The sequence below is a fragment of the Lepidochelys olivacea genome (genome assembly GCF_965140295.1).
Source record: "Lepidochelys olivacea isolate rLepOli2 genome assembly, chromosome: 3".
NCBI classification, from domain to species: Eukaryota; Metazoa; Chordata; order Testudines; family Cheloniidae; genus Lepidochelys; species Lepidochelys olivacea.
The window spans coordinates 90746983-90774845 of NC_140413.1; the positions used below are offsets into that span (position 1 = coordinate 90746983).

The 27863-nt window shown below is 41.7% G+C and overlaps 1 protein-coding gene and 1 long non-coding RNA gene across 2 annotated transcripts in view; one reads left to right on the forward strand and one right to left on the reverse strand.

Moving 5' to 3' along the window:
• Positions 1-330: 330 nt before the first annotated feature.
• ROS1 (ROS proto-oncogene 1, receptor tyrosine kinase) overlaps positions 331-27863 on the reverse strand; it is a gene marked incomplete at its 5' end in the record, with an annotated part of 105893 nt that continues 78360 nt past the window's right edge. Inside the window, 7 exons of the mRNA XM_084624929.1 lie at positions 331-697; positions 9504-9667; positions 12699-12833; positions 13807-14010; positions 14142-14239; positions 15343-15472; positions 27667-27731. Of these exons, the coding sequence (XP_084481055.1) occupies positions 540-697; positions 9504-9667; positions 12699-12833; positions 13807-14010; positions 14142-14239; positions 15343-15472; positions 27667-27731 (954 nt within the window). The 3' untranslated portion in view covers positions 331-539. The remainder of the gene's footprint in view (positions 698-9503; positions 9668-12698; positions 12834-13806; positions 14011-14141; positions 14240-15342; positions 15473-27666; positions 27732-27863) is intronic.
• LOC311518564 lies at positions 21155-26929 on the forward strand. The gene is made up of 3 exons (XR_014711023.1): positions 21155-21206; positions 24846-24954; positions 26547-26929. It is a non-coding gene; the product is annotated as an uncharacterized lncRNA (long non-coding RNA).

Consider the following 27863-nt stretch of genomic DNA (forward strand, 5'->3'; position numbering starts at 1 on the left):
GGAGGGGGGCTGTATAAGCCACACTTTAACTGTAAAAGAGCCAAATGTGTCTCGTAAGCTGCAGATGGCCACTCCTGTAATATATGAAATAGCACATCATTGCTCTCTTTCGAGCATGATTGCATGTGTGCCAAAATTTCATTTTAAAATCACTTCTCATTTGATTACATGTCCAATTAACCTAGTTCATATGAAATACCCAAGGGGCCATAAAATTCAGGAATTCTTGATCCAAGAACTCCTATGTCACCGGATTACTATTCTGTTATATATCATTAATTCCTTTGCAATATTTTCCAGTATTTTTAGTCGTTACAGTTTTTTAAATAAAACCCCAGATGATATCTCTAATTTTGACAAGAGACACATGCTTGCAAGGTACTTAACCTGAAAATAAACCTATCAGATCACTCATCATTATCAGAGGCATAGTTCACACCTTCAGGACTGCTGAAAGTATGGCGGAGTGCAGGATATTTTCCTTTGCTTATTTCTTCATCTGCACTGGTGCCTTCTCTTCTTTCCTCAGACTGAAGGAATCAGATTTCACCCAGCTCATTTGAATCTCTGTTTTCTTGATCTGGTTTGTTTTCTGTGACTAGTACCAAATAGTTTAAGCCTTCGATGTTCCTGGTTTCCATTAATGCAGCTGAAAGAGTACTTTCCGAATCTGTACACGGAGCATCATCATCTGCATCTGAAAGAAAGGCTGCTGTTTTACTACCAATTCAAATGCACCATTAGAAGGCAAAGAGAGTCAAGCAGCAGGTAGAGAAAGTGAATCTAGTGACCACAGAAGGAGTGACAGCTTGCATTTATTCTCTACTGCAGCATGCCTGGATTATATCCTGAAACATAAAATTCATCACTACTCATGCTGAAAAGGACAGTAATACAGTTATAAATAAGTGATTTGCCTTTCCTGGTAGGAAAGACTGTGTGCATATGGCAAGAATGTTCGTAACCTCTTGGACCCTACTTCTAACCAAAACTGTCCCACCATTTAGGCAGGTTCTTCCCTACTGGCAAAAGGTCAAGTAAAGTATAGATTGATGCATTCTCTACTGAGCTTCTAGGGGAAGAAACATATAACTTAATAGGTTTTGTCCATTTCTGATTACTTTAATTTACAGTTTTTATTCCAACTTTGTATTGCTTAACATTTGCACATGTGCCCAGAACCGGGAATGGGCATATCCTTTAAAACCTGAAAAATAACTGAATAACTAAAAGGCTTGAGTTATCATTGCTGTTATTCTGGGTATTTATTCTTAGTAACACATACCTTTTTTTATTAGATACCTACTTACTTTATTTCATTACTGGAAAATAAAGCATATGACACCCAGGTTCATCTATATGAAAATGAAGCATGTGACATCCAGGTTTATCTACACTTCAGAACCACAAGCATTGCGCTGTTCTACCCAGATAACATTTAATTATTCATGTTGATTCACCAGCTTTTTTTTAATCCTTCTCTGTACTATGAAGAACTCAGAAGTGAGTTGGGTCCACATGATACAGTCAATTCGGAAAGATTATCAGAAAAAAGAAGTTTAATTTAAGAACCCTATTGAGAGGAGGGAAGTTTGGAGACAGATCAAACTATGTTGATGTACTGTGATGACTGACAGCTAAGAACAATCATTTGATACACTCTTTGTCAGTTCAGGGTCATTATGGCAATATTTAGTAAGCCAATCCTTATTGAGATTTCACTCACCAACGTGGCTCTTCTTTGTATTTGGTTTTTTGCTTAATAGAGCACCTAATGGAAACCCTCAGGGGCAAGCTGCCCTGGAATAGGCATGTTGGCTACACACTGAGGGCATATTCTCAACAAACTCTTAAGAGGGAAACCTTAAAATAAGGACTTCCAAGTACAACCAGGTATTTACGGACCAGACATATGCCGGCTGACCAGCCTAAGTATAGAACACTAGAGGAGCATTTGGATTTGTTTCCTGTATAAGTATCTGGAGCTGATGAGGTGATGGTTACAGAAATGTGAGCATGAAGTCACTGGGATATTTTTACCAGATATATAGATACATTACTAATTCTTTCCCCATCAGTCCTGAAGGATCACAGAACATACAAAATATAATTTTCTCCTTAGCTGACATGCCACTGTGACTCCCATTAAAGAAAAAAAAAAGACATCTTGCAACTAACTTCTTGCCTTGTTTTTAATCTTTTAGCTTTGGAGACAAAATAAGAAGAAACACTATTTTGCAGAAGCATTCAATATAGTGTACAAAGCCAGGGAAACAATACAACCCTGTTAAATATACCTTACTTTATATCATGACAGCAACTAGTTACAAAACCACTACAGAACTGATGTTTTACACATTGAAGTTTTACACATGGTTAAATGTGTATGCTCTTTCCATTTGCCTCTATTTATTCTTCTGTTGGCATAACATTCCAGGTGAAGACACCAATGAAAACTTTGCACCTTATACACTAATGTACAAGCTGAGAAATATATGCTAAGATGTCAAGTTACTGAGTCCAGCGGTCACCTTTTGCATAGGTGAGCTTAGCAAGGCAAGAAAAGCTAACCTGGATCATTACAGCACCAACAGACCAGTAGAGGATACACAGATGAACAATTACAGAAAAGTCATGGCTGGTTAGGAAAGCCTCAGGAAATTAGAGAAAAGGCTGTGAGCACCCGAAGCAGCACTAAAGGCCAGAAAAGCCATAGACCAGCATCTGAGCTGAGTTTGGATAAGCCTTGGGAGGCAAAAGAAAACTGCTAGGTTCTCAAGCGAACAAAGAGGGAGGGACATATGGGTGGGAGCTGGTTTATACCTGGGTCTTGTCAGATTTTGTTGTTAGTTTCAACATTGTTAACATTAGATGTTTGATTTATACCCAGGCTAGGTTATATGTGAGTAGATGCAGCCATTAAATTTTGTTTTGTGATCGCTTCAGATTTCACATGCAAAGCCTGGTTGAGCCAGTTAAACACTCAAATCGGAGACCTCCAAGCAACGTCTGAATGCTATATGCAGTGGTGTGGGTGATTCACCAGTGGGCGCTTACTCCCTTAGCACTTTTCCCAAGAAAAGCATTGTTAAATGCAACGCCCTGGCCAAACTGCAGCTGAATTAATTACACTGGGCCTCTCCTAATTCACCCTGCACTTTCCACTGCCAAATTTCTGCAGTATTCTTCAGTTACCTCCTGTTCTAAATTGATATGCAGTGTTGTTCAGTGCTGTTAAATAGCTACTGCATTCCACCACAGTGGTGGGAGAAGCAATCGCTAGGCATATTCCCTAACTACCTTGTGGGTGTTATGCAATTAGTTCATGTAAGTAAATGTTCCGAGATCTGGTGTGGAAAGGTGCAAATAGTTATAAAGTTTATATAAATATCTTCTGTGTACTTTCAGTATAGTTTTATTTAAAGAAACTTTTGATATCCTTTATTTTCAGAGATGACAAAATTATAAGAGGAAATCAATCAGCAGAAGTGGTGATTGGTGACGAAGGAGCAAACAGAACATTTTTAAAGCTGGCCTAGAAATGTTACTTTTTCCATTGAAACTATTTTTAGGGGCCAGATCCTGAGCTGGTGCAAATCAGTGCAGCACCAGCAAAATCAGTGCAGCTATATCAATTTACACCAGCTAAGTATCTAGCCCTAGATGTTAATGATTTTGTAATAAAGACGCAACACAAGCTGTCTGATATCGTACAGTTTTTATATGTTGATTAGCACTGTTTCCCTAATTGAAAGTTACTTTCCTATTTTCTTTTTAATAATTATTTGAGATGACATCTCTCGCCCACCACCTCTATGCACACCAAACTATTCATATGTTGGGGAGCAAGAGATGTTTCTGGAGAGAGCATAAAGTTGAGTATATTCCAGACAAGTATTCAGTTACATATCTTTATTCAAGGAATATTAAGGGTAAGAATTTGGTTACGGGACCTTGGATTTCTCGGTCTCAGACATGTATGATAGTATGAGGGAGTATTTCCTACAGATAAAGTATTATGCTGATACCTATCGACTACCTGGAGGTGCAGGTACTGTATTTCAGTAACAAGTATTAACAGAACAAAAATATATCTGTTATAATACTTCACACTGTATTATATATCAGTGGAGATCCATCTGTGTCTCCTGTCTAATCAAGCATATCATCTCACATGTTTTTAGGATGACTCACTAAGCTTTGCTATTCTGTCATCCTAAGGATGCTAAAAGTGAGAATTTTGCTTAGCCAAGGGACAACTGTGCTGTGCACCCATTTATATAGTGTTTAAAAAATAAAAGCAACACTTAAAAAGTTAAAGTCCATTTTTCAAAGAGATGTTTATCAAGAGAAACCTCTGTATGCAAGAAGCACTCTTGGTAAACACAATGTGGGCCACAGTCAAAGCAGGGATAGATGCAGACTGGTTTGTTAGACTAAAATGTATTGTCATCTAAGAATTCCTAGCAAGGATCAGGGCCCCATTGTGCTAGGCACTGTACATACCTGTAATGCAGAAGACAATTTCTTCTCCTGCTTTATAATGACTTATTGTAATTATTACTTTTTGTATTTTTTCAAAATCTAAAGGAAGATGTGACTGTTGTTTCCCTAACCAAGTAGTACCCATTATTTGTTCTCTCTGAAATGAAAGAGTAATTGGCAAGGAAACAGAGATGAAATGACTGTTCTGTGCTGTACTGTTTTTGCGTGCAGTTTTGTAGCCATCCACCTCTACAGCAAAAGGGCTTGAAATAAAAGCCTACTGAAATCAATGGGAATCCTTCCATTGACTTCGTTTGACTTTAGGTCAGACACTAACTGAACTAAATAGAACAGAGGATAATGGAATTTCAGAAGCCTGCACAGAAGGCCAGATACAAAGTTTAGGTGATGTAGTTTATCAGCACACCTGTTTTAGAGAAACTTCTGCTTGTCTAAGTGATTTACTTAAACACAGGCAGGTGTGCAGAATAGCAGGTAAGAGTGATTGGTTTTAACAAGGTACATGAGTTGAAAACCATTACTCGTCATCCAGCAGATGCTATGCTCTCTAATCCCAGATTTTAACACTGCAGAGAAGTTTAAATAGATCTGATCACTCCTCTGAGCAACAGAGAATTCAGCAGAAAAAAGACTCATGACATACACCCTGCAGGTTAGTTTATTACTCTTTTTTTTTTTTTTTTCAAAATGTGAATTGAACATTTAAGAATGGTGGTGGCTTGCCAGCTCTAAAGACAGAAAATAATATAGCCACAAAATAATTTACCATGGACAGTGGCACTGCTGCCTTCTTCAAACTTCCCCACCCTTGTGTCTGATCTGTCTGGAAGGACCATTTCTAGATGGGACAGAGTAGCAGAGGCTCAGACTGGCACTTTGAGCAACTAGAGATTTGCCTGATACATCCAGCTGGAGCAAGAAGTGGGCGCTGAGTAGAGCACTGATCAAAACTAGTGCTGCCCAGCAGACAGACAAATACTTAGATATTCGATTACCTTCTATTCAATACTCCTCAGACAAAGTACATTCAGCTGCAAAAAGAGCCCAGCACATCTGTCCAATATTTTTGAACATTAACATTTGGTAGACACGCCTGGTCTGTTCAGTGGGTACACAGAGCTTTCACTCCATTTAATAAAATCACTAGAAAAGACCTAGGGGGTGTAATGATGCTCAGTCTGTAATATGGTAACGCCCCATAAAATAGATCTGCTGACCATATTCCAGTACAGGGTCTCTATAAAGAAAAGCCAACTCTTGTAATGATTGTTTTGTTTCTGGAAAGGATTTGTGAACTTGTTAAAATGTCCCAAATAAATAAATACCCAACTAGTCCTGCCAGGTCTAAAAGGCAGGGAGCTGATCAGCTCCCTCAGCTTTGCTAAATATCCAATCCAGCAGACTGAGACATTGGCAAACCTACAATTGCACTTGTAGGTATAAACTCCATGTTTGCATCCACAAATGAAGCAGTCTGGGAATGGCACAACCAAACACCCAGCTTGCATGTGCAAATGCAGAGGGTTGTTCTGTAGAAACCTGGATAAACCTGACAATTCTACAGGTACATTTCTGGAGGCTGACAGAAATTTGGGGCCTTAATGTTAACATGGTAGTTAGTGATACTTTTCATTTAGGCTTTTTGAAATTGGAGGAAGGATGCTCTTATGTTTCAGGCACTGAACTGGGTCTCAGAAAATTTGGGGTTTGATCCTGGCTGTGCCTATGTGACCTGGGGCAATTCACTTATTTTACTCTGTACCTCAGTTCCCCAGTCCAATGGGATAACCGTGCTTCCCTGTCTCACAAGGGTGTTCTGAGGATAAATTCATTGTTTGTGGGCACTCAGAAACTACAGTGATAAAAACCATAGAAATAACAACTGTGGGAGGAAAGCTATACACTCACATTGGTTAAATTATCGAAACTGCCACAGTGCAGTGCACTCGCAGTAGTTGTTGGGAAGAACACAAAGACTTTGGTTGTGGATGATCAGCGAAAGGCTACAGACTAAAGGCTGAATCTCAGAGTAATGGAGCAGAAAGAAGTTCTCTCTTCTGCACCTTTATAATGTTCACACTGCTGTGCTTACTCTAGAGTTGGATATTCTACAGATTCATGTTCCCCTCTGAAGAACAACCCATGGTATTTGGTCATTGTTCTTGGTGCATCACTGCCATGCTCACATCAATATTTTGGTGTCACCAATAGGATGTTGTGTGACATGTAAAAAAGGACAGGTTGCGTGTACAATAGCTGGCGGTCACCAGTGAGGCAGGCAGGTAAAGTGGCTAGCTTTCCAGGAGCTACAAGCCGCTTTTTCTGCAGGTGTGGAGACATTTATACAGTTGGACTGGGAGAGAGATCAGGCGTCCAACAGCTATCCTCTTCCTCACTGCTCCTCTTCTTTGAACTCTCCTTTCTCCCCCTCTCCTAATTAATTTCTTGCCCTGCAGATTGGGGAACTTTGGCATAGAACCTTGTCTCCTGAACGTGTCTGTTTTAGATATCATCCTTCTGTATAGTTGTATTTTAAGAGGCTGGATATTTGCTGGGGTCTTTATGTCATTCACACTTCTCTATTACATACATTCTTATTTCTCCTAAGAGTCAGGGGTTATAAAGTAGCACTCATCTATCTCCTTCCCCAACAGCAGGCTTCTCTTTAGATCCTACACTGTGCCCTTCACTGTGGTACCTGCATGCCTAATGTCCTCAATGTCCTTAGGGTATATGGTGCATTGCAGCCAGGGCTGGGAATGGCAGGTTGTTTAGATATACCTGCTCTAGCTGTACTTTAGTTAGCTCACTAAAAATAGAAGTAAGGATGTCACAGCCCAGGCTTCAGCATGGGCTGCACTAATCCTCCTGACACCCTGGATACATATTTGTTTGTGCATCTAGTATGGGTACATTCACATGAGCTTCCCTCCACAGCCCCGGCTGTAGGGTTGATGTAGTGTCATTACAACTTCAAAGATAAGTTCTCCTGTCAATGCAATGTGCAAGTAGGTCTCCTGATTTTCCATGGATCTCTGTGCCCAAGGTCAGTTCAAACAGTTATCTGTCTGCAGTGTAAATCCCCTGAAATAGCATTCACCCAAATATTGCCTCCATATGTGGGGCTGATTTAAGCAAGAGGTGGCAATTCAATTCGGGATCCTGAACTAAAATGAGCACTCCTTAATTACTCTGTTGTAAATTGTTTTGGGCAGGGAAAGTGTCTCAGTCTATGAATGTCAAACGCTCCATAATATCGAAGTGATTTTTAATAAGAATAATCCTGAGTTTACACATGCTATCATTTTAGCTGTGACTAAATTAAGCACATTTATGTTAGCACTGGTAAGACCAAGGCCAAATCAAATAAACCAAAGGTCTGTTCCATGACGAATTATCCGAGACCTGTTTTCCAAAAATGTTACATGACCGTTGGCCTTTGTGTGTAATGAAACTCCTGTTACAAATCTCCAGCCAAGAAATGCTCACTGTCACCAAGAGATTTGGTTCCAAGAGAAAGAGTCACATGCCGAGGGAAGTGAAGTGATAGGCCTAATAATAATAATACCTAGCCTTACTTGGCATTTACATCTTCCAAATGCTCTAGAATTCTTACCTAACTGATTCTCCCAACACCCCAGGAGGTAGGTAAGAGTTAGTATCTCCATTTTATAGATGGTCCAACTAAGGCACACTAGATTTTCTAGGATCTCCACCAGTGCACTAACACGGGTGCAGCTCCACCAGCAGGTAGCAAGAGAGGATGCACTTGTGTACACAGGGCACTGGCATTTTTACCATCGGGGTGTCTAACCCAACTCAGAACAGGAAAGATGACCCAATAAAGCTGCTTACTGTCACTAGTGCCCTGCCTACACTTGTACTTCCACCATTGCTACCCACCAATGGAGCTGCAATGCTGGTTGCACAGTAGTGGAAGATTTCCCCCCAAAAGATAGTGTAAAACGACTTAAAATGTTAGTGACCTCCTTCACAAAGGTGCTGAGCAGTCACAGTTCCCACTGATTTCAACATATATTTTAGCCAAGACTGGTAGCACCACCTATTATTAAGGTTGCCCGACACTTCTCCCAATAAGACCGTTTTTCAGCGGCATATAATTTTGCCAGACTTCAACTGTTTGGGCTGAAATTTTCTATGCTGGGTGTCTGCCTCAGGCTGAATTGTTTTGGAACATTTCAGCCAAAATGGATGAGCCATTTCGTCTGTGCAACCTTAATTCATCCCTCTTGTGAGTATGCAGTATGACTATGGTAACGATCGCAATAACAAGAATACCTCACCCTTTCTTTTGGTGATCTCCTCTGCAGTTTACAAATATCATCCAATTAATGTCCACAAGCCCACTGTGAGGGAGATAAGTAGTACTGTTCCCATTTTGTCACTGGTGAATTTGAGGTAAAGAAATCACTAAGGGTATCAGTGTCTGTCCGTCTGAATTTGTATGACAATGAATTCCTGAATCCTATTCCTTTTCTCAGAGCATTAGAACATGCTGTTCTCCCACTGCTCATAACCTTGGACACTTGTTTCATGTGAGATAGTATTTTCTGGCTGACAGACTTGTTGGGCCACAACCCAATCTCATTTACACTAGATGAAATCTGGAGTAACTCCCTTGATGCCAACGGAGTTACCCCAAATTTGTACCAATGTGAGATTGCTATGTGGCCCATTTAAACAAAATATTTTTCATGTCTAAAACACCTGCAACATTATGTTTTGTAACTACATCACTATTTTACAGCTACAAGAGCATTTACCTATTCTGCTTTGTATAATCATACACAGAATGCCAGTTATAGAGAGAGTGATAAGCTACTAACTAAAAGCTAAGTTGTAAATAATATGGAACCAAGACATGATAATGAAAGAACAGAAGGAAAAGCTGAACTACAATGTTGCCTACTTTAAATTATCCTGTACCTTGTCAACAGGGGAAACAAGTGGGACTGAAGGCATTGACTCAAACTCACCTTCAAAGGCATGGTTGAGGACTCCAGTAGAAAGCATTCTGTCCTCAAGCTGGAGAGTGCAGCACATCGGAGAGTTTCTCAGTTCTTGCAGTTGGTCCTGAATATAACAGAACGTAGGCCTATTGTGAGGTTCTTGGGCCCAGCATTTTGTCATTAAATCCCGTCTAGAAAAAAATAAATGATAAAATAAAATAATTAATTCTAATGTAATTATAGCCACCATTATAATGAAGCTATGTTAGTGGATCATTAAATCCTCACCACCAATAGCTTTGAGGGCCAGATTTTCAGCTGAGGTAAACTGGCATATCTCCATTGACTTTAATGAGTCTATGGTGACTTACACTAGAATGTTTCATTAATGAACACATAGATGAACACGATAGGCTGGGGAAGAGTCAACACGGCTTTTATAAAGCAAAATCATGCCTCACTAATCTATTAGAATTCTCTAAGGGTGTCAACAAGCATGTGGACAAGGGTGGTCCAATGGATATAGTGTACTTGGACTTTTACAAAGTCTCTCACGAAAGGTTTATAAGTAAAAGTAAGGAGTCATGGGATAAGAGGGAAGGTCCTCTCATGGATCAGTAACTGGTTAAAAGATAGGAAACAAAGGGTAGGAATAAATGGCCAGTTTTCACAGTGGAGAGAGGTACATAGTGGGGTCCCCACCAAAGATCTGTACTAGGACCAGTGCTATTAAACATATTCAGAAATGATCTGGAAAAGGGGGTAAACAGTGAGGTGCCAAAATGTGCAGACGATACAAAATTACTCAAGACAGTTAATCTCTCTGTCTGTTTTTTATTTAATCAAGCTTTTTACTGGGGAGGAACTCTCAATATTGGCCAGTGTTACAAGTACAACTGCTTAGCTACACATATAATCAAAAATGTTTCTTCACCAAACTCAGCAGCAGAACTTTCATGGATAGCGAGGGGTTATGTGTGGAAACGATGGTCTCATCTACATTCAGGGACCACCATAATTCAGTTATTGGGGTAGCTGTGCTGGTACACACTCCTACATGTAGACAAGAGCCTTTTGGGGTTTGCATTGATTTAGCTCAATTGTTCAAACTTTGGTTTGCCTTTGTCTACACTTAGGGGTTCACACCAGTGTAGTTATGCCAACTGATGGCCATCAATTACTATATCAGGGTTTAAGTGTTGATAAAGTCAATATTTACTTAAGTGTAAATGCTTGTAGATCACATAGACCCTGTCCCAACTCAGTACTAGAATTTACCCCCTCCACTCCTACAGGGAAAGTGGATTATTATCTTCCTGGATTAACATTTTGATAAACAAATGGTGTGTGTGGGGCGGGGGAGGGCATTCACATCCTCCTCCCTACCAATACAGTCCCTGCCCCTTCAAGGCCTTTTATGTCCTAGGCTTCATGTGAGTTCTACTTGTCCCTGCAGTGAAAGCCTACCACAAATTCCTAAACACTTCTTAATTGAAGTTGTTTGGCCTTTGAACCCTCTTCCTATCGGTGACCGTTTGTTTTGTAAAATGACAGTGAGCGAGCTGAAGTGCAGAGGAGACGATTAATGACTGCTGATGTCCAGTGCAGGTTCAATTGGGAAGCAGGAATGCCAAGAATCTAGGCATTCCATTAATAACTGAGCAAAGCAGCAACAAGCGATTTACTTTACTGACAGAATCGGCGTGCAGGTGCTGAGTGGTTGGCCAATGAGATAAATGAAGGTACAAGACTTAAAGAGCTAATTCAGACTCCTAGCTTTTAAAGATCAGGTTATTGATCTTAGGCCCTCATCCTACAAGTTACAACGTGTGAATGACCCCCACCACCTCCGTGCAGTCCCCCTGAAGTATGGATCTCTGCAGGGGTCCACCTGCACATTGTAAATTGCAGGACTGAAGCCTTAGCGGGTTATTTCAGCTAAAACAGATTTTCCTTGTTCCTTTTGAAGGTCTACTTAATCTTTATCAAGGCAACACAGAGCCTTGAATAGCTTCCTACTAGAAATAAATTTCATGTGATGTATTTGTTAAATACTCTCCAGCAATGATCCATGAAACTAATGCTGCTACTCACTAACCCCCTGCCGTAGAGGGCAGGGCTCACCAATTCTTCCCAAGCCACTTCTATAAAGCAGACATTTGTGGGACTTTTACACCAGCAGGGATCTTGCATGTCAACTGGTCTCTCTTTCCATTTTTTGGACTGAATGCCAAATGCCCTGCTGTGACTACTTAGATGATAATAGCAACTTCAAATATAAGTCCTCCTCAGAGAGTTTAAAGGGTGAAATGGGTTTGCTCCATCTCCCTCAAGCGACAGGCATATTGAGCCATTCTGCACATCAGTCTTTTTAAAAAATTTCATTTTAATGTAGTGCTTAAGATAGCCCGGAAAGGTGCTGTTTTTATCCACAGATATGTACAGAACAATCAGAAGAAGAATAAACTTCTCACTTTGCCTCAACCTTTCTCTGTAGAGAGTACTTCTAGGGTGAGGGGGTGCCTGGTCTCCAAACACATTCCATCTATGGCTGGTTTTCTGAAATTGCCAACAAGGGTGCTAACCATGATGGTTACATAGGCACCTGTACACTAGGAACTAGACTGAGACTAAAATTCTTAAAGCCATCATGACTTCTCTTGACTACTGAACTGGCTGCAGTCAAACCTGTGACCTATATAAGTGAAGGCTACCTAGGCCATTACCAGTCCACACATCTTATGTTTAACTGCTTGGATGTGATACATTCTGTGAGTGGCAATATAATGCACAGACTGAGAAAACCCAACTTCTGCACTCAAGTGGTTAAATTTAAGGGACAGAAGATGAACTCTCTGAAATTACCACTGAATTTGATTAGATACATCTCTTGCTACAAGATTCATTCCCAACGCTGAATGTCCAAATTATATCTTGGTTCCTGCATGTACAACAACAAATACACACCATTTAATTTTAGGGCTGAATTTTCAGCCACAACCAAAGCTCTACACTCACAAACTGGGCCATTGGATGAGTAGCTAGCCAGCTGGGGCATGCAAATGCAGATTATTTTGTCTGCCAAAAAGAGAACACACTGAATGCTGCAGGGGAAAGCTACTGCATGTGCAAAAGTTCCCATGCAAAATGATGTGCAGGTGGACATGTGGCCCTCAGTATCTCATTAATGTTCATGATTCTATTCAAACAAAATTAACTTACAGATCATCCGGACAATTGTTTGGCAACTCCAGCCTGCCTCCTGATTGTACATGATGTAAAACATCAAGATTGGAGTAACCTGGATATGGCTGATGACCCAGAGTTAAAGTTTCCCAAACCAAGACTCCAAAAGCCCTAAGGAAGGCAAAGGGAGAATTTTAATGAGCTTAATGGATGTCATAAATAGGCAATTATGTCTACTGTTATTTAACTTAATTTTCGCTAACCTCTAAATAAGAAAAAACAGAGCTAAAGGGTTTTAATTTCATATGAACCAGTTCATACATTCTTAACCAGGTCTCTAGAGCTCCTAGAAAAAACTACAGGAAGTAACCTATTATGCCACCTATCCTTCACGCACGTTGGGATCAATCCTGTAAGGAACTGAGCACCCTCACCCTCCACTGACACCTTGTAATATACAATTGTATCATATTTATTTAAGCAGCCTCTAGTGGCGTCACTGGGAGTTACACTTGCTTAATATCACTCGGGAGGCAGTCAGCACCTACAATCTGGGGCCTGGACTTGAAGCACTATACATTTCCCTTATGTAAATAAAAAGAGTGAAAATTAAATGGCTGCAGTGAAGTACTGTTGAAAATTCTAACTGTGCTGATGCTAGGATCCAGACTGGGACAAAGGTCTAAAGAAGTGTATTAAAAACTTAAGGTCATTGAGGAGCTTGGGGAAATAGTGCTAAGGAGAAAAGGTTTGCCTCTGTGGAGGATGCACCATTTGGTCTAATGGAAAGTGGAGTGGGAAGAATGTGATGTCAGCAGTCAGTTCATTGACAAAAAAAAGCAAAATAGACACTTTGTGGACATACATATAAATTTGTTTTGGTCATGTGACCCTAGTTACTTCCAGCTGGACTGAAGTGAGACTCCATGGCTTTAAATAATGAAATATATACATGCAGGTATTTGTCAGAAGGCGGGACCTTTTATCAACTCAGGAAAACATCAACAAGCAGACATTATTTCCCTCAGTATAAAAATGACCAGAGATGGCACTATAAATAACACACCATTGCTACTGCAAACTGATTTTTCCCTGCTTTACTATTTATTATTTTTCCCACCTCTTTGTACCCCCAGGAACTTACCATACATCAGATCGGTTAGTAAACACACCATCAATAAGACTTTCAGGTGCCATCCATCTCACAGGGAGAAGCCCTTCTCCTCTTTTCCTGTAATAATCGTTTTTATAGACATCCCTGGCAAGTCCAAAATCCCCAATCTTCACTATTCGGGAGAGGTTGGTGTATTCCTTCACTGACACAAGGCAATTACGAGCTGCCAGGTCCCTAATATACAAGCATAAACAATGATGGAATTGTAATAGTTTTTGCCAGGCAATCATTTTCAGTTTAGTTTATTTGCTCCTACAAAGTGTAGGTAACAACATGTAAGAGCTACAAGGAAATTAACCCTGTACCTATGAATGAAGTGCATTTTCTCTAAATAGACACAACCTTTGCAAATATCCAGACAGATAGCCAGAAGGTCAGCCACTTTTAGCAAAGGACCGCAGAACTAAAAGAAAGAGAGGCTGTGATTAGCAATGTCTTCCATCTTTACAAAGGCAAAACAAAAAAGACCACTTGTTATGACAAAATTTATTGCTTGTCTCCTTTTGAGATTACCAGAGATTTTCAAAAGTGCAAAAAGCAGGTAGGTGAAAAATCTCTGTATATTACCAGGACAGACAACTCTGGGTATTCATGATTCAAGAACAAGAGGATTCTCTATTATCTAAGTAATATCAGTGAGAGATAGCAAAACAAACCCTATTTGCCGACTTCAGAGTAAACATAATACTTACTGATGTCAATGGGAGATATATGTACCATGTAGTGGGAGAATTGGGCCCCTGGAAATTATCCCCCACCTTTAAGGCATTATTGAGGACAGGCTAATTACTCAAGAGTTAATCACTAAACACTCTCATCAGGCCAGAGACAAGCAAACTTTCTGTAGTATGGATCAATAGCTAAGATCAGTACACTGGATCTGGACTAGGCATAGGAATGGCGGTGAATTAGGTTATTGCTACAATGCCATAAAATCCTGGCTTTAAGTCATCCTTGCCAGTGACTTTATAATCCATGTTATTATTCCACATACTAAATATGAATCACCCAAGTAAGAGATTTATCCCTCCTCCCCAACCCTTCATTAGTTGGTAGATCTCCACTAGCATATAAACTCTTTGAGACAGGGACAGCATTTTCCTATATGTCTGAGAACTGCCTTTCCATTATAGATGCTTCTGCAATACAAATCATAAAAAGAGAAAATATTATATTATCAGCCTTATTTATGCCTATTTGGGGTACATGATTTTACTAGGTAAATTCAATGGGCATTTTAGGACTAAAAATGTTTTTTGAAAATATAGTCCTAGGCCTATTGGCAGATCAAGCTATTGCCACACAAGAGACCTGAAGTTGGTTATGAGCTCAATGTTGAGTTCCTGGGCTGCTATGAAGAAGCCAGTTCAGAGACCTTCAGATGGAAAAAAGGGTTGGACAGACACAGGGCCTTTCATCAAGGGTAAAAGAGGAAAACAGTGGGATCCTTCAGGAATGCCACCAGCAGCTAAAAATAAAACATACCTTTTGGAGTCCACTGCCTACCTTTTGCCCTCTGGCTCCTCGTAAATAGCTGAGTAGATCTCCTCCTTCCATCAGTTCCAGGATAATGTACTGGGGTTCATTCAACAGACAAACTCCAAGTAACTTCAGGATGTGGGGATGATCAAATTTGCTGAAAAAAACAAAACATACGTAGGAGGAAAAATCCAACAAAAATCATGGACTTTACTACCTAACTGGACTTGCACCCATTTCCTGCTACCAGTACTGTACTAAGTGTTTCATCTCTAAAATCCTGTCTGTACCAATTGCAGGCTTTTGACACTTGCAAAGTTCTGTATCTCCTCAACCTTAAAGAGAGCTCAAGAATATATATACCAAAAATGTAGCTTTATGTTATTCTATGGGGTAGGGTGGTTAGGCATGGACTTCAGAGTGTTCCTTAGGGTGACCAGATGTCCTGATTTTCTAGGGACAGTCCCAATATTCAGGGCTTTGTCTTATAGAGGCGCCTATTACCCCCCCAATGTCCTGTCCTGATTTTTCACACTTGCTATCCAGTCACCCTAGTGTTCCTAGAAAAAAAGGAACTGTGCAGAGGAAGAATACCCATGTGATTGTCTCCTCTTGGTTGAAGTTAATACGAACTGCAATCTGTCCTTGATATTCTGGAGATTTACTACATTTATAGTGTTTTCTGCAACATAACATTAAATGAGAAAAAAGAGGACATTTTACAATTACTATTATTAGAGTGGAATGACTCACCCAGAGAAATCCATTCCATCATATAGTCTGTGGGGCAACATATCATCTTAGTGCAGAGGAGCTTCAGCAGCTTTGCCATAGCTTTGTGCTCGTGTAACGCTGACAGACCCCGGTCGTCAGCAGGCAGGATCGAACCTGCAGCCTCTGGAGCTTAGTGCATGAGCCTCTACCACATGAATGAAAAGCTAACTGGCTGTTAGCTAAGGCTGTAGAGCAGACTCGTTTTTCTCTCTCTCGCTTTAAATGGTCTCGGTGCCACTAGATGGGACATAACACCATAACCTGGAGGTGTGTGGGTTACATACTTCCCCTAGCCAAGGAAGTGCATCCTGAGCTTCAGAGACTTCCCAGTTGGAATCATGGATGAGCCCCCACTTGTAACGCCAACATACCCCGGTCATGGGCGAGCGAGATCGAACTTGGGGCCTCTGGAGTCAACTGTTGACCTGGGTCAACTGGCTCTTAGCTAAGGCTGTAGAGCAAATGCATTTAACTTTCTCTCTTAAAGTGGTCTTGGTGCCACTAGATGAGACAGAACACCACACCCAGGAGGTGTGTGGGTTACGTTAGCTTGTCATGAATTTCGACTAACAAACAGTCTAAAGAAGACTCTGATTATGGCACAGGGTGTGTTGGCTGCACCAGAGGTTTCAATAGCTAAAACCATACTAGATATTGTGCACAAGTTCTGCTATCTAGGATCATCTGTACTAGAGAACTTATTGCGAGATGACAAGCTTAATTCTTGCATCAGCAGCCGCCATATTCAGCCAACTAACCAAGGGCATGTGAGATAACAGGAAACTAACACTGAACACCAAGATACACATCTAGCAGACCTGCATTTTGAGCACATTGCTGTTGGGTGGCGAGGCCTGGACCACCTACCACAGACATGAAAGAAGGCTAAACATCTTTCACACACCTGCTGCCTTTCCCGTATTCTAAATATCAAGTGGGAAACCAAAGTTCCTGACACTTGAGAAAGCAACATTGCCAAGTCTAATCACTCTTCTCGAACACAGATGTCTCCGTTGGCTTGGTCATCTACACCCAATGGAAGATGAACATAGTCCAAAGGATTTCCTGCATGGAGAACTTATAAATACCCTGAGGCCACTAGACTGACCTAGGGTCAGGTACAAGGACGTTTGCAAGAGGGACTTGAAAACTTTCAACATTGACACCATAAGCTGGGAAAGGTGCAGCTAGCAACAGGCTGCTCTAGAGGCCTGCACTTTAGCAGAGAGTCAAAGAGCTGAAGGGAGTGGTTGTGAGAGAGGAAAGTGAAGAGAGCGAATAGCAAAGTGCAGCAGTTCTCAAGCGCTAGTAATGAGCTGACTTCTTCCTCTGGCCCTGTACCTTACGCCTGCGTTATCTGAGGCAAGGACTGTCACTCAAGAATTGGAATTTTTAGCCACTTGTGATGCTGCCGAATGACACACAGTAACTGAACTTTTTTGGCACTTACACCATCACTTTTTGAAACAGATGGTTGCCATCATATAGTTTTTAGGGGCAAATGACCATAGATTCATGAGAGTTAGAGATGTAAAAGACCTATTAGGTTACCCAGCCCAACCACTTGCTTATGCAGTATTGCTTCCTATAGTACATTTTCAAGGGAAATCTAAAACTGTGTGAAGAATACTTGCAATCACATCTGTTTGCATGCATAAACCCATTAAACAGACTTTTATGTGTCCAAACAAATAGGGATATTATAGGGACTCTCTAAAATCTAGTACATTTCAAAGAAGGAATTAAAAGCAGTTCCAGATTCTGTCCGTTTCTGTGTTTCTACAATCACAATTTCTTATGATTTAAAATGTTTTTTTCTCCCCACTGCTGCATGAAAGATTCTAAACAATCTGGGAAACTATCCAGGGGATAGAGTGAAACTGACTTTAGTCAAAGTGCTGTCAAATATAAACAAACAAATAAAACGGAGAAACTTTTTTCCTCTAACCTCTTTCAGTTCCAGGAATCTTAGGTGTTGCTTGTAACAATAGTAGGTAAAAACTTTTCCGTGAGAAGTGTGATTTTTAAGTTGACAGTTCCCTTCCCCCGCCTGGCACATACCTCTCAATCATACATAAACTTTGGCTCTCAAGAACAATAGTAAGAGTAGGAGCACCTGGTACTTCCCTTACAAGTCTCCAACAGTTTCTCCACAGACTTGTCATTCTTTATCTCCTGAGATTTTGCAATATATTTTTGAACACAAGAGACTCAGTTACCAATATCCAATATCAAATGATTGTTTGAAAACAGAATGTAACCCAAGTATTTTATCACTGGTGCATAATAATAGTAACAGAAGCAATGTATATTCCTTGTTTAAACACAACAGTGTGCATAGCATTACAGTCTGCATTGCAATATTCATTTAGACAGACAAGCAACAGAAAGATTATATTTAGATAAAAAGCACATCAGGATTTTTTAAACAGCTGCAATTATGTTGCCCAGTCAGTCCTCAGCTTCAATAATTTATGAGACCTAACAGATAAATATCAAGCATCTACCATTAGACCTTCTTGACAGCTAATGAAAATATCTCCCATTTTGGTAAGTGCCTCACATGAAAATTCAGTAACAAATGAAACACATGAAAAAGTTCCTGGTTTAGTGAAGGTTAATGGGAACAATGAATTTTTAATTTTTGTTTCATATTCTGCCTATCTCTAAGTCCCATTGTGTGTGTTCGTGTGTGTAAATTTAATTGTACTAATTTTCAGGGGTCTCTATTTCCAGGAATTTTGTGTTTAAATTATTTATCTGTAAGAAATAATGCAGTAAGTAGGGATGCATAAAATATTTTGTCTACAGATATATACCATATTCATTTTACCTAGAAAAATATATGTTTGTAGTATCTTAGTGACAAGCAGACTGATTTTAAGTTAAACTCTTACTAGGAACAGTAACGATGTATAAAACTAAGGTTACAAACTTTCCTAAAGTCCTCCAGGAAGTGAAGAGTTGTCACACTTTTTGGAGAACTTATTCTATAGCACAATGTAGCTGGAACTTAAGGTCGCAAAGGGAAGGCTACTTACCTTACAGTAAGTGGAGTTCTTAGAGATGTGTTCTCCCTGTGGGTATTTGCTGTAGGGTGTGCATCCGCTATGTGCGCCTAGGACCAGAAATTCTTCAATCACAGTGTCAGTTATGTAAGAACATAAGAACGGCCATACTGGGTTAGACCAAAGGTCCATCTAGCCCAGTATCCTGTCTTCCAACAGTGGCCAATTCCAGGTGCCCCAGAGGGAATGAACAGAACAGGTAATCAAGTGATCCATCCCCTGTCGCCCATTCCCAGCTTCTGGCAAACAGAGGCTAGGGACACCATCTTTGACCATCCTGGCTAACAGCTATTGATGGACCTATCCTCTGAATTTATCTAGTTCTTTTTTGAACCCCTTCAAAAACACAACATCCTCTGACAAAGAGTTCCACAGGTTGGCTGTGCGTTGTGTGAAGAAACACTTCCTTTTGTTTGTTTTAAACCTGCTGCCTATTAATTTCATTTGGTGACCCCTAGTTCCTGTGTTATAAGAAGGAGTACATAACACTTCCTTATTTACTTTCTCCCCACCAGTCATGATTTTATTCACCTCTATCATATCCCCCTTAGTCATCTCTTTTCCAAGCTGAAAAGTTCCAGTCTTATCTTTCCTCATATGGAAGCTGTTCCATACCCCTAATCATTTTTGTTGCCCTTTTCTGTACCTTTTCCAATTCCAATATATCTTTTTTGAGATGAGGTGATCACATCTGCATGCAGTATTCAAGATGTGGGCATACCATGGATTTATACAGAGGCAATATGATACATTCTGTCTAATCCCTTTCCTAATGATTCCCAACATTCTGTTAGCTTTTTTGACTGCTGCTGCACATTGAGTGGATGTTCTCGGAGAACTATCCACAATGACTCCAAGATCTCTTTCTTGAGTGGTAACAGCTAATTTAGGCCCATCTTTTATATGTACAGTTGGGATTATGTTTTCCAATGTGCAGTACTTTGCATTTATCAACACTGAATTTCATCCGCCGTTTTGGTGCCCAGTCAACCAGTTTTGTGAGATCCCCTGTAACTCTTCACAGTCTGCTTTGGACTTAACTATATTGAGTAGTTTTGTATCACCTGCAAATGTTGCCACCTCACTGTTTACCCCTTTTTCCATTGGTCCATATCTGCAATGCTATTCCTCCTCATGCCACAAACCGAGGGCATAAATGGTGGTGCCAACAGTCTGCCCCTTCAGTTCCTATTCCACAGCGAATCACGTGAGGATCCAAATCAGAGGGGAAGGAGAGCAGGTCAGGAATACCCACAAGTACCACACATCTCAAAGGAATCCAGTTGTTATAAGGTAAGTAACCTTCCTTGCTTCTTCTAGTGCTGGTCCCCATCTGTGTTCCCGCTAAGCTGCACGATTGGGTGGCTGACCAGGAGTGATTCAAGTGCCATGCACTTGATTAGCAGAGCTGCACACATCTGGCAGCATGTATTCAGGTACCCCTCCCCCTGCTACTTTGCAGCCATGTTGGAGCCCCTTGGAGCCCCTGGCCAGCTGCAGGCTGTGCAGAGTGGGGGGAAGGAGGAGGCACTGATGTCAGGGTGTCCCCCTCCCCCTGCCCTTGGAGCCCCTGGCCAGCTGCAGGCTGTGCAGAGTGGGGGGAAGGGGGAGGCACTGATGCCAGGGTGTCCCCCTCCCCCTGCCCTTGTACCCCATCTCTGCAGAGCAGGGGAGTGGGGACAGGGATCGGGAGCAGGAGAGCTGCTGCAGTCTGAGATCTGAACGAGCCTTCCAGGCGGTGAGTGAGTGCCTTAAAAAGACAGCCCATGGTCTCTCAGAGATGTCCCCAGCAGCCAGCACACACACACACACACACACAGAGTCATAAATATAAAGGGAAGGGTAAACACCTTTAAAATCCCTCCTGGCCGGAGGAAAAACCCTTTCACCTGTAAAGGGTTAAGAAACTAGGATAACCTCGCTGGCACCTGACCAAAATGACCAATGAGGAGACAAGATATTTTCAAAGCTGGAGGGGGGGGGGGGAAACAAAGGTTCTCTGTGTCTGTGTGATGCGGGAACAGAAAAGGAATGGAGTCTTAGAACTTAGTAAGTAATCTAGCTAGCTATGCATTAGATTTTTTTTTGTTTAAATGGCTGATAAAATAGCTGTGCTGAATGGAATGTATATTCCTGTTTTTGTCTCTTTTTGTAACTTAAGGTTTTGCCTAGAGGGATTCTCTATGTTTTGACTCTGATTACCCTGTAAGGTATTTACCATCCTGATTTTACAGAGGTGATTCTTTTACTTTTTCTTCTATTAAAATTCTTCTTTTAAGAACCTGATTGCTTTTTCATTGTTCTTAAGATCCAAGGGTTTGGGTCTGTGTTCACCTATGCAAATTGGTGAGGATTTTTATCAAGCCTTCCCCAGGAAAGGGGGTGTAGGGTTTGGGGAGGATTTTGGGGGGAAAGACATTTGGGGAGAAAGCAGGTTCTTTCCTGGTTATATATCTGTTAGACGCTTGGTGATGGCAGCAATAAAGTCCAAGGGCAAAAGGCAAAATAGTTTGTACCTTGGGGAAGTTTTAACCTAAGCTGGTAAAAATGAGCTTAGGGGGTCTTTCATGCAGGTCCCCACATCTGTACCCTAGAGTTCAGAGTGGGGAAGGAACCTTCACACACACACACAGAGAGTCTCTCCCCTCCCCCCTGCCCATGTACCCCATCTCCACAGAGCAGGGGAGGAGGGCAGTGCTCCGAAGCAGGAGAGCTGCTGTGGTCTGAGGTCTGAATGAGCCTTCCCACGGTCAGTGAGGGTACCTTAAAGAGACAGTGCACGGTGTCTCTCAGAGACTTCCCTAGTAGCCAGCACACACACTGTCTGTCTGTCTGTCTGTCTGTCTGTCTGTCTGTGTGTGTGTGTGTGTCTCTCTCACACACACACACAGTCTTTCACCCTCACCTCCCAACACATACTTGTATTATTGTTGTGGTTACTTCTTGGTACTTCCTGCAATGCACAGATATTCTCTGTAATTTTATTTTTTCAAAGTGTGTTATTTGAGTTTTTTGACTGGTCTATGCATTTCATCACTTTTATTTCTCTCTTACACTTAAATGTAATTCTTTGAGTAGTGAGTTCTAAAATGCCTAACCTGTGCTGGCTGGAGTAATTATCCCTATGGTAACTTTTTAAAACTATGTATTTTATCTAGGTTTTTGGTTTCTACTGGTGGTGCACATCCACACATACTTTGGTGCATATAACAAAATTTATTCCGCACATGGATGGAAAAAATTAGAGGGAACATTGGTACTGTATTAACTATGGGCGATTCCCAAACCATGTTTATTTTGGAGAAGGGTGCAAGAAGGTACCTGGCACCACAGACTCTGGGACTGCTGAACCAAAGGATGCATCATCTGCCAAGGCATAAGTCAGAGAGTAGTGCCAAGTCAATGTACTGACAGAGCTCCAAGTAGTTGCCCTGCAGATTTTGGAAAGAGGGACACCTTGCAGTGATACTACTGGGGCAGCCTGTGCCCTATGTGAGTGACCTTTGGTACAACATGGAGGAGGAGGAGGAATTTCTTCAGGCTGATAACAAAGGAGGGTGCAGCCAGAGATTCACCTCAAGAATCTGTGGGAAGATATGGCCTTGCCCTTCATTCCAGCAAATGAAATGTATAGTCGAGAAGCTCCTCAAAATGGCTTTGTCCAATCCAAGTAGAAAGCCAGGGAGAGACTTTCATCTAAAGCATGTCATCTCCTTTCATCTCTCAGATGGGGCTTCGGGTGAAATACAGGTAGATGAATCATTTGACTCAGATGGAAATCCGACAGGATCATAAGAACAAACACAGGATCTAGGCCACCGTCAGCAATAAATACAGGAAGAAGCATGAAGCCAAGGGCTCAAAGGACAGCCTCATAAGTGCTTCTAGTACTAAATTCAGATCCCAGAGAGAGCAAGATACCAGAGGGGAAATGTTAACAAAGCCTTTAAGGACTGCACTGTCATGAGATAAGTGCAAACTGAGTAACTCTCTCTTGGAGGGTGAAATGCACTGATAGCCGCGAGATGCACTCTCAGTGAGTTGACTGGAAATCTTGATATCTTTAGGGAGAGGAAGTCATGCAGGATACTGGAAAGTTAGGACTTTTCCAGAGAGAGGTGATGTTGCTGGTACCACAAGGAAAAGCACTTCCATTTAGCAGCATAACACTTCAGTGTAAAAGGTTTTCTAATATTAAGCAAGATATATTGCACTTCTTTTGAGCAGGTTCATTCAAAGTCTGTCACCCAATCACTAAAAACCAGGCTGGGAGCTGGAGGGAAGCCTGGCTGGGATAGGTTTCAGAGTAGCAGCCATGTTAGTCTCTAAGATGCCACAAGTGCTCTTTTTCTTTTTGCGGATACAGACTAACAAATTTATTTGAGCATAAGCTTTCGTGAGCTACAGCTCACTTCATCGGATGCATGCATCCAATAAAGTGAGCTGTAGCTCACAAAAGCTCAAGCTCAAATAAATTTGTTAGTCTCTAAGGTGCCACAAGTACTCCTTTTTTTCTGGCTGGAATAGTTGGTTCTGCCCCCATACTGAGAGAGAAGTGTTGGGGATGATTGTAAGTGAATGCATATATGTGGGGTCATTTGTAGGGCCATCATAGGCTATTATAATTACTGTTGCTCTGTCATTCTGTATTTTCCAGAGAACATGAGGTATGAGGGGAATGGGAGGGAAGTTATACATTAATGGTTTTGACCATGGAAGCAGGAAGGTATCCCCTCTAGAGTCCAGACCCTGGCCATTGAAAGAGCAATAGTTTGCCATTTCTTGTTTTCTTGGGTGGCAAAGAGGTCCCAGAATGGGTACCCCCATTGGTGGAAGATTTGCTGAAGCACTGAAGAGTTGAGCTCCCACTCATAGTCCTTGTTGAACTGCCTGCTGATCTGATCTGCCAGGGAATTCATGAATCCCAGAAGGTGCATTGCGGAGAGGGTGATGTGATGGATGCACCAGTTCTATAGCTGTACCATGTCCCTGCAGAGCGATCTAGCCCATGGAAATAATGTCCACAACCCATTTGCCAAAGGTTCAGAATGACCATCATGGAAGGAAATGGGTTAGGTGAGTGCCAAATGGGGGTGATGGTGGTGACAGAACAACTGGTTAATGGCTCTTGAGCAATCCATAAAAGCACCGTTTTAGAGGGCTGATGAGTTTGGAGGGAAGATATTAATGGAGCAGTGTATCTGCCTTGTTGCAGTCATGAGAATCTTTCAGTGTGTGGAGTTCTTCATACATCTTCTTGCTGAAGAGGGTGTTCCCTTCTAAAGGGAGGGCCTCCTCTGTTGTTTGTATCTTAGGGAACCCAGATGTCTGTAACCAGTAAGCTCATCTCATGACCAGCAAGGTTGCTATTGAGCAGGATGCCATGTCCACTAATGATGACCTGGCCTTCCCCTCACCAGGTCCAGCCTGAAATTGAGGCTTACTCAATATGGACATTATGGTCATTCAGAATCCTGAAAAGCAAGCTGACTGAAGAGAAGTTCTTCGTACCAATGGTCCAGCCTCTCAGCCTCTTTCTCTGAGGGGTTGGATTTTTGGGTGATGGGGTCTACTGCATTCAGGGGCTATCCGGACTACCAGCAAGTTTGGGTGATAATATAAATATTTTGTCCCCAGAGGGGACAAAACATCTATTCTTGGCTCGCTCTCTCTCTCTCTCTCTCTCAGGTGGCCAAGGTCCTCCAAATGGCCTTAACCGGGTCCAAGATGGCTTCATTCATGGATAAGGACATCTTGGCAGGAGCTGCAGAGTGGAGGATGGCTAAAAGCTTTGCATGTAGGTCCTGCACTTCCTTCAATGGGATCTGGAGGGTGTCAGCTATCCTCCTAAGCAGTTCTTGGTATAGCCTGTAATTGTCAGGCAGAGGGGGGAAGATTGGCAATACCGCCTCATCTTGGGACGAGGATGAAGCCGTAGAGGGTTCTGGCCATACCAGCTGCTCCAGCTGTGTCTCTTGATATTCTGCCAGCGCTTTCACTCTAAACGCTGGAGGCTGAGGTTGGTATCTGAAGTATTACGATTCTGGGCCCAGTGGCAAGGGTTCCATGCACCCTAATGTGACCACATAGGGTCATATGGGTAGGGAGGTGGACCATATGTTGGTACCAGTACTCCTTTGGGGGTGAATATGGGTCCTGGGCAGGGGAGGGTCCCCATGAAGCCCTGTCAGGTCTAAACTCTTATAGGGAAGCCCTTGTTATAACTGGTTTACCATCTCTTGCTCTCGGAGTAGAATTTCTCTGATTCAGGAGGTAGTGCCATGGTGTCACCTGGGTGAGGGTGGTGTGGCTGGAGGTGGGACAGAGACAGCATCCTGATATCATAGCTCTGTTGGAGGTGGGGTTGGGGAATAGATGGTGTTTCAATGTGTAACACCGACAGACTCCGGTCGTCGGCAGAGAGGATCAAACCTGGGGCCTCTGGAGATTAGTGCATGAGCCTCTACCGCATAAGCTAAAAGCCAACTGGCCCTTAGCTAAGGCTGTAAAGCAGACTCATTAACCTTTAAGTGGTCTTGGTGCCACAAGAGGGGACAGAACACCACGCTCAGGAGGTGCATGGGTTACAAATGTCCTATACTAATACTGGTTACATGAGGACCAGGGACTCTGGATCCAGGTAGGTTGCCAGAACATCTTGAAGGGCGCATCTCAGTTGAGCTGTAAGAGAACTGGCTGGAGTCTTTGGTTTCGGGACCGATGGTGCAGGCTTAGGCACACAGTATGACACTGCCAGCGTAGAGGGTGTGCACTGCTTACTATCTTTGCGCCACTAGAGGACAGTTTTGGAACAGCAGAAGCTGCTGGTATCATCGATGCCTGCCCAATCTCACCATGAGTTCTAGGTGAACCCTGTATGGGGCACAGAGTCTTGTCCAAACCTGAGAGAAGGAGTGAAACTGCTTTCCTGTCTGAGGACCTATGAACAGACTTCTCTGCTCTTTTGTGCTTCTTACCCTTGTCATGCTTCCACTTGGTCTTTCGGCTTGGTGGGACAATCTGCCAGTGCCAGTGGAGCCATGCTCAGTGATTCAGGTGAAGAGTTGGAGAACCTGGATCTGATCTAGGTCTCATGGTTAGCTCCAAAAGAGGTTGGCAGACCTGGAACTCCCAGAGCCTGCCTGGTACAGGGGGAGACAAGTGGATAGAATACATGACTCCCTGAAGCAGTGGGGGCTGGTATTGTGAGGGTCACTCAGAAGGAGATTTAGGGACAGACAAGGCAGAGTTGAAGCGAGGAACCCTGGGCATAGGGGAGACAGGTTGGGGGAAGGAACCTCCCCAACTCTAACTAACTAACTAAACTAGATTTAAGCTAACCAACTATGTAAACGTAAGAATGAAACAACTATTTACAATTATTTACAGGTAAAACATCAAGTGAAAGAAAAGAATACAGGTGGATTCTGTCCCAGACCACAGGCAGTAGAAGACAAACCGAAGAGGCACACCCACACTCAGAGGGACCAACACTCAAAGAAGAAGGGAAAGGATGCATTCAAAAGTCAGGAAATGCACATAAAACCTTTACTCCTCTCCTTTATGAAACTGCATTTTGATAGTCTTTAATTACGTAATCACATATAAGTATTTTCATAGGAGCCCTGTCTCATTCCATGCTCGATTCAGCAAATGAGCAAAGGAAATGTGACACTGATTTTTAAAAAACTTCTGGAAACAGAAGCAAAGAGGGAGTATGCACACACTATAATTGCTATCTGTCTATTATAATTCAATAATATTATATTTTCAGTATGGGAAATTAAATTCAAATTTTCAATACTGGCTTCTTATTGTGAGTGCCCAAATTTAAAGTCAGAGAATTGCAAGTGCACCTCTGAAAATTAAGCCTTATTCATATTCTTATGCTCCTAAGTGAAGTTTTTATCTCAAATCATGGCACATTCACTGAGGACTCCAGAGAACCTGGATTTCCAGCTCAAACACTGACGTCTTCATGTAAATTCATTCTCAGAGGACATGTACATATATCATATATTTGCGCCCTGAATAGGTAAAGATATGTGGCAACCTCTACTGGTGAATGTCCACATATTAAAACCAACTTTCAACAAGGAATTAAAACTTTGGGGCCTATTCTTATCTTGATAAACTGGGACTGTCATTATTAATTATTATTATTATTACTATTGTTTACTATTGTTTACTAATTATTACTATTGTTATTATTATATTAATTGGCTCAGAGGGAGGAGCAGCGAGTCTGAAACATCCCAGTCCAAAGGTCCAGTCAATCCATGAAATTAGTGCAATAAACTTTCAATCTCCATCTACTCTGCAAACAAATTTTGCAGCTTCATTTTGGTATGATTCATTGGGGATGCTTTAATTCTTTAGCAAAAATAAGGGACACAAAAGATACCCACAAACCCCATTCAGATGAAAGTGATTCCCTAATCCCTCCTGAAGGCCAGAGCCTTCATTTAGATCATTCTTGAAAGAAATTTTGTGGCAAATCCAGCATTACCTCATCAAGTGTGCCTCCTTCAGGAACTCACTCTTCTCATAGTCTGTCGCACCCTTCTTCAAAGTCTATGCAACACAAGGCCAAAACAAGTAGTTGGCACAATTCGATCACTGCCAGTGTAACCCATGTAGCATTTATATCAGAAAAAATTCAATGGGCTGCTTTCCTCTTCTCACACACACACACACTTTTCCTAA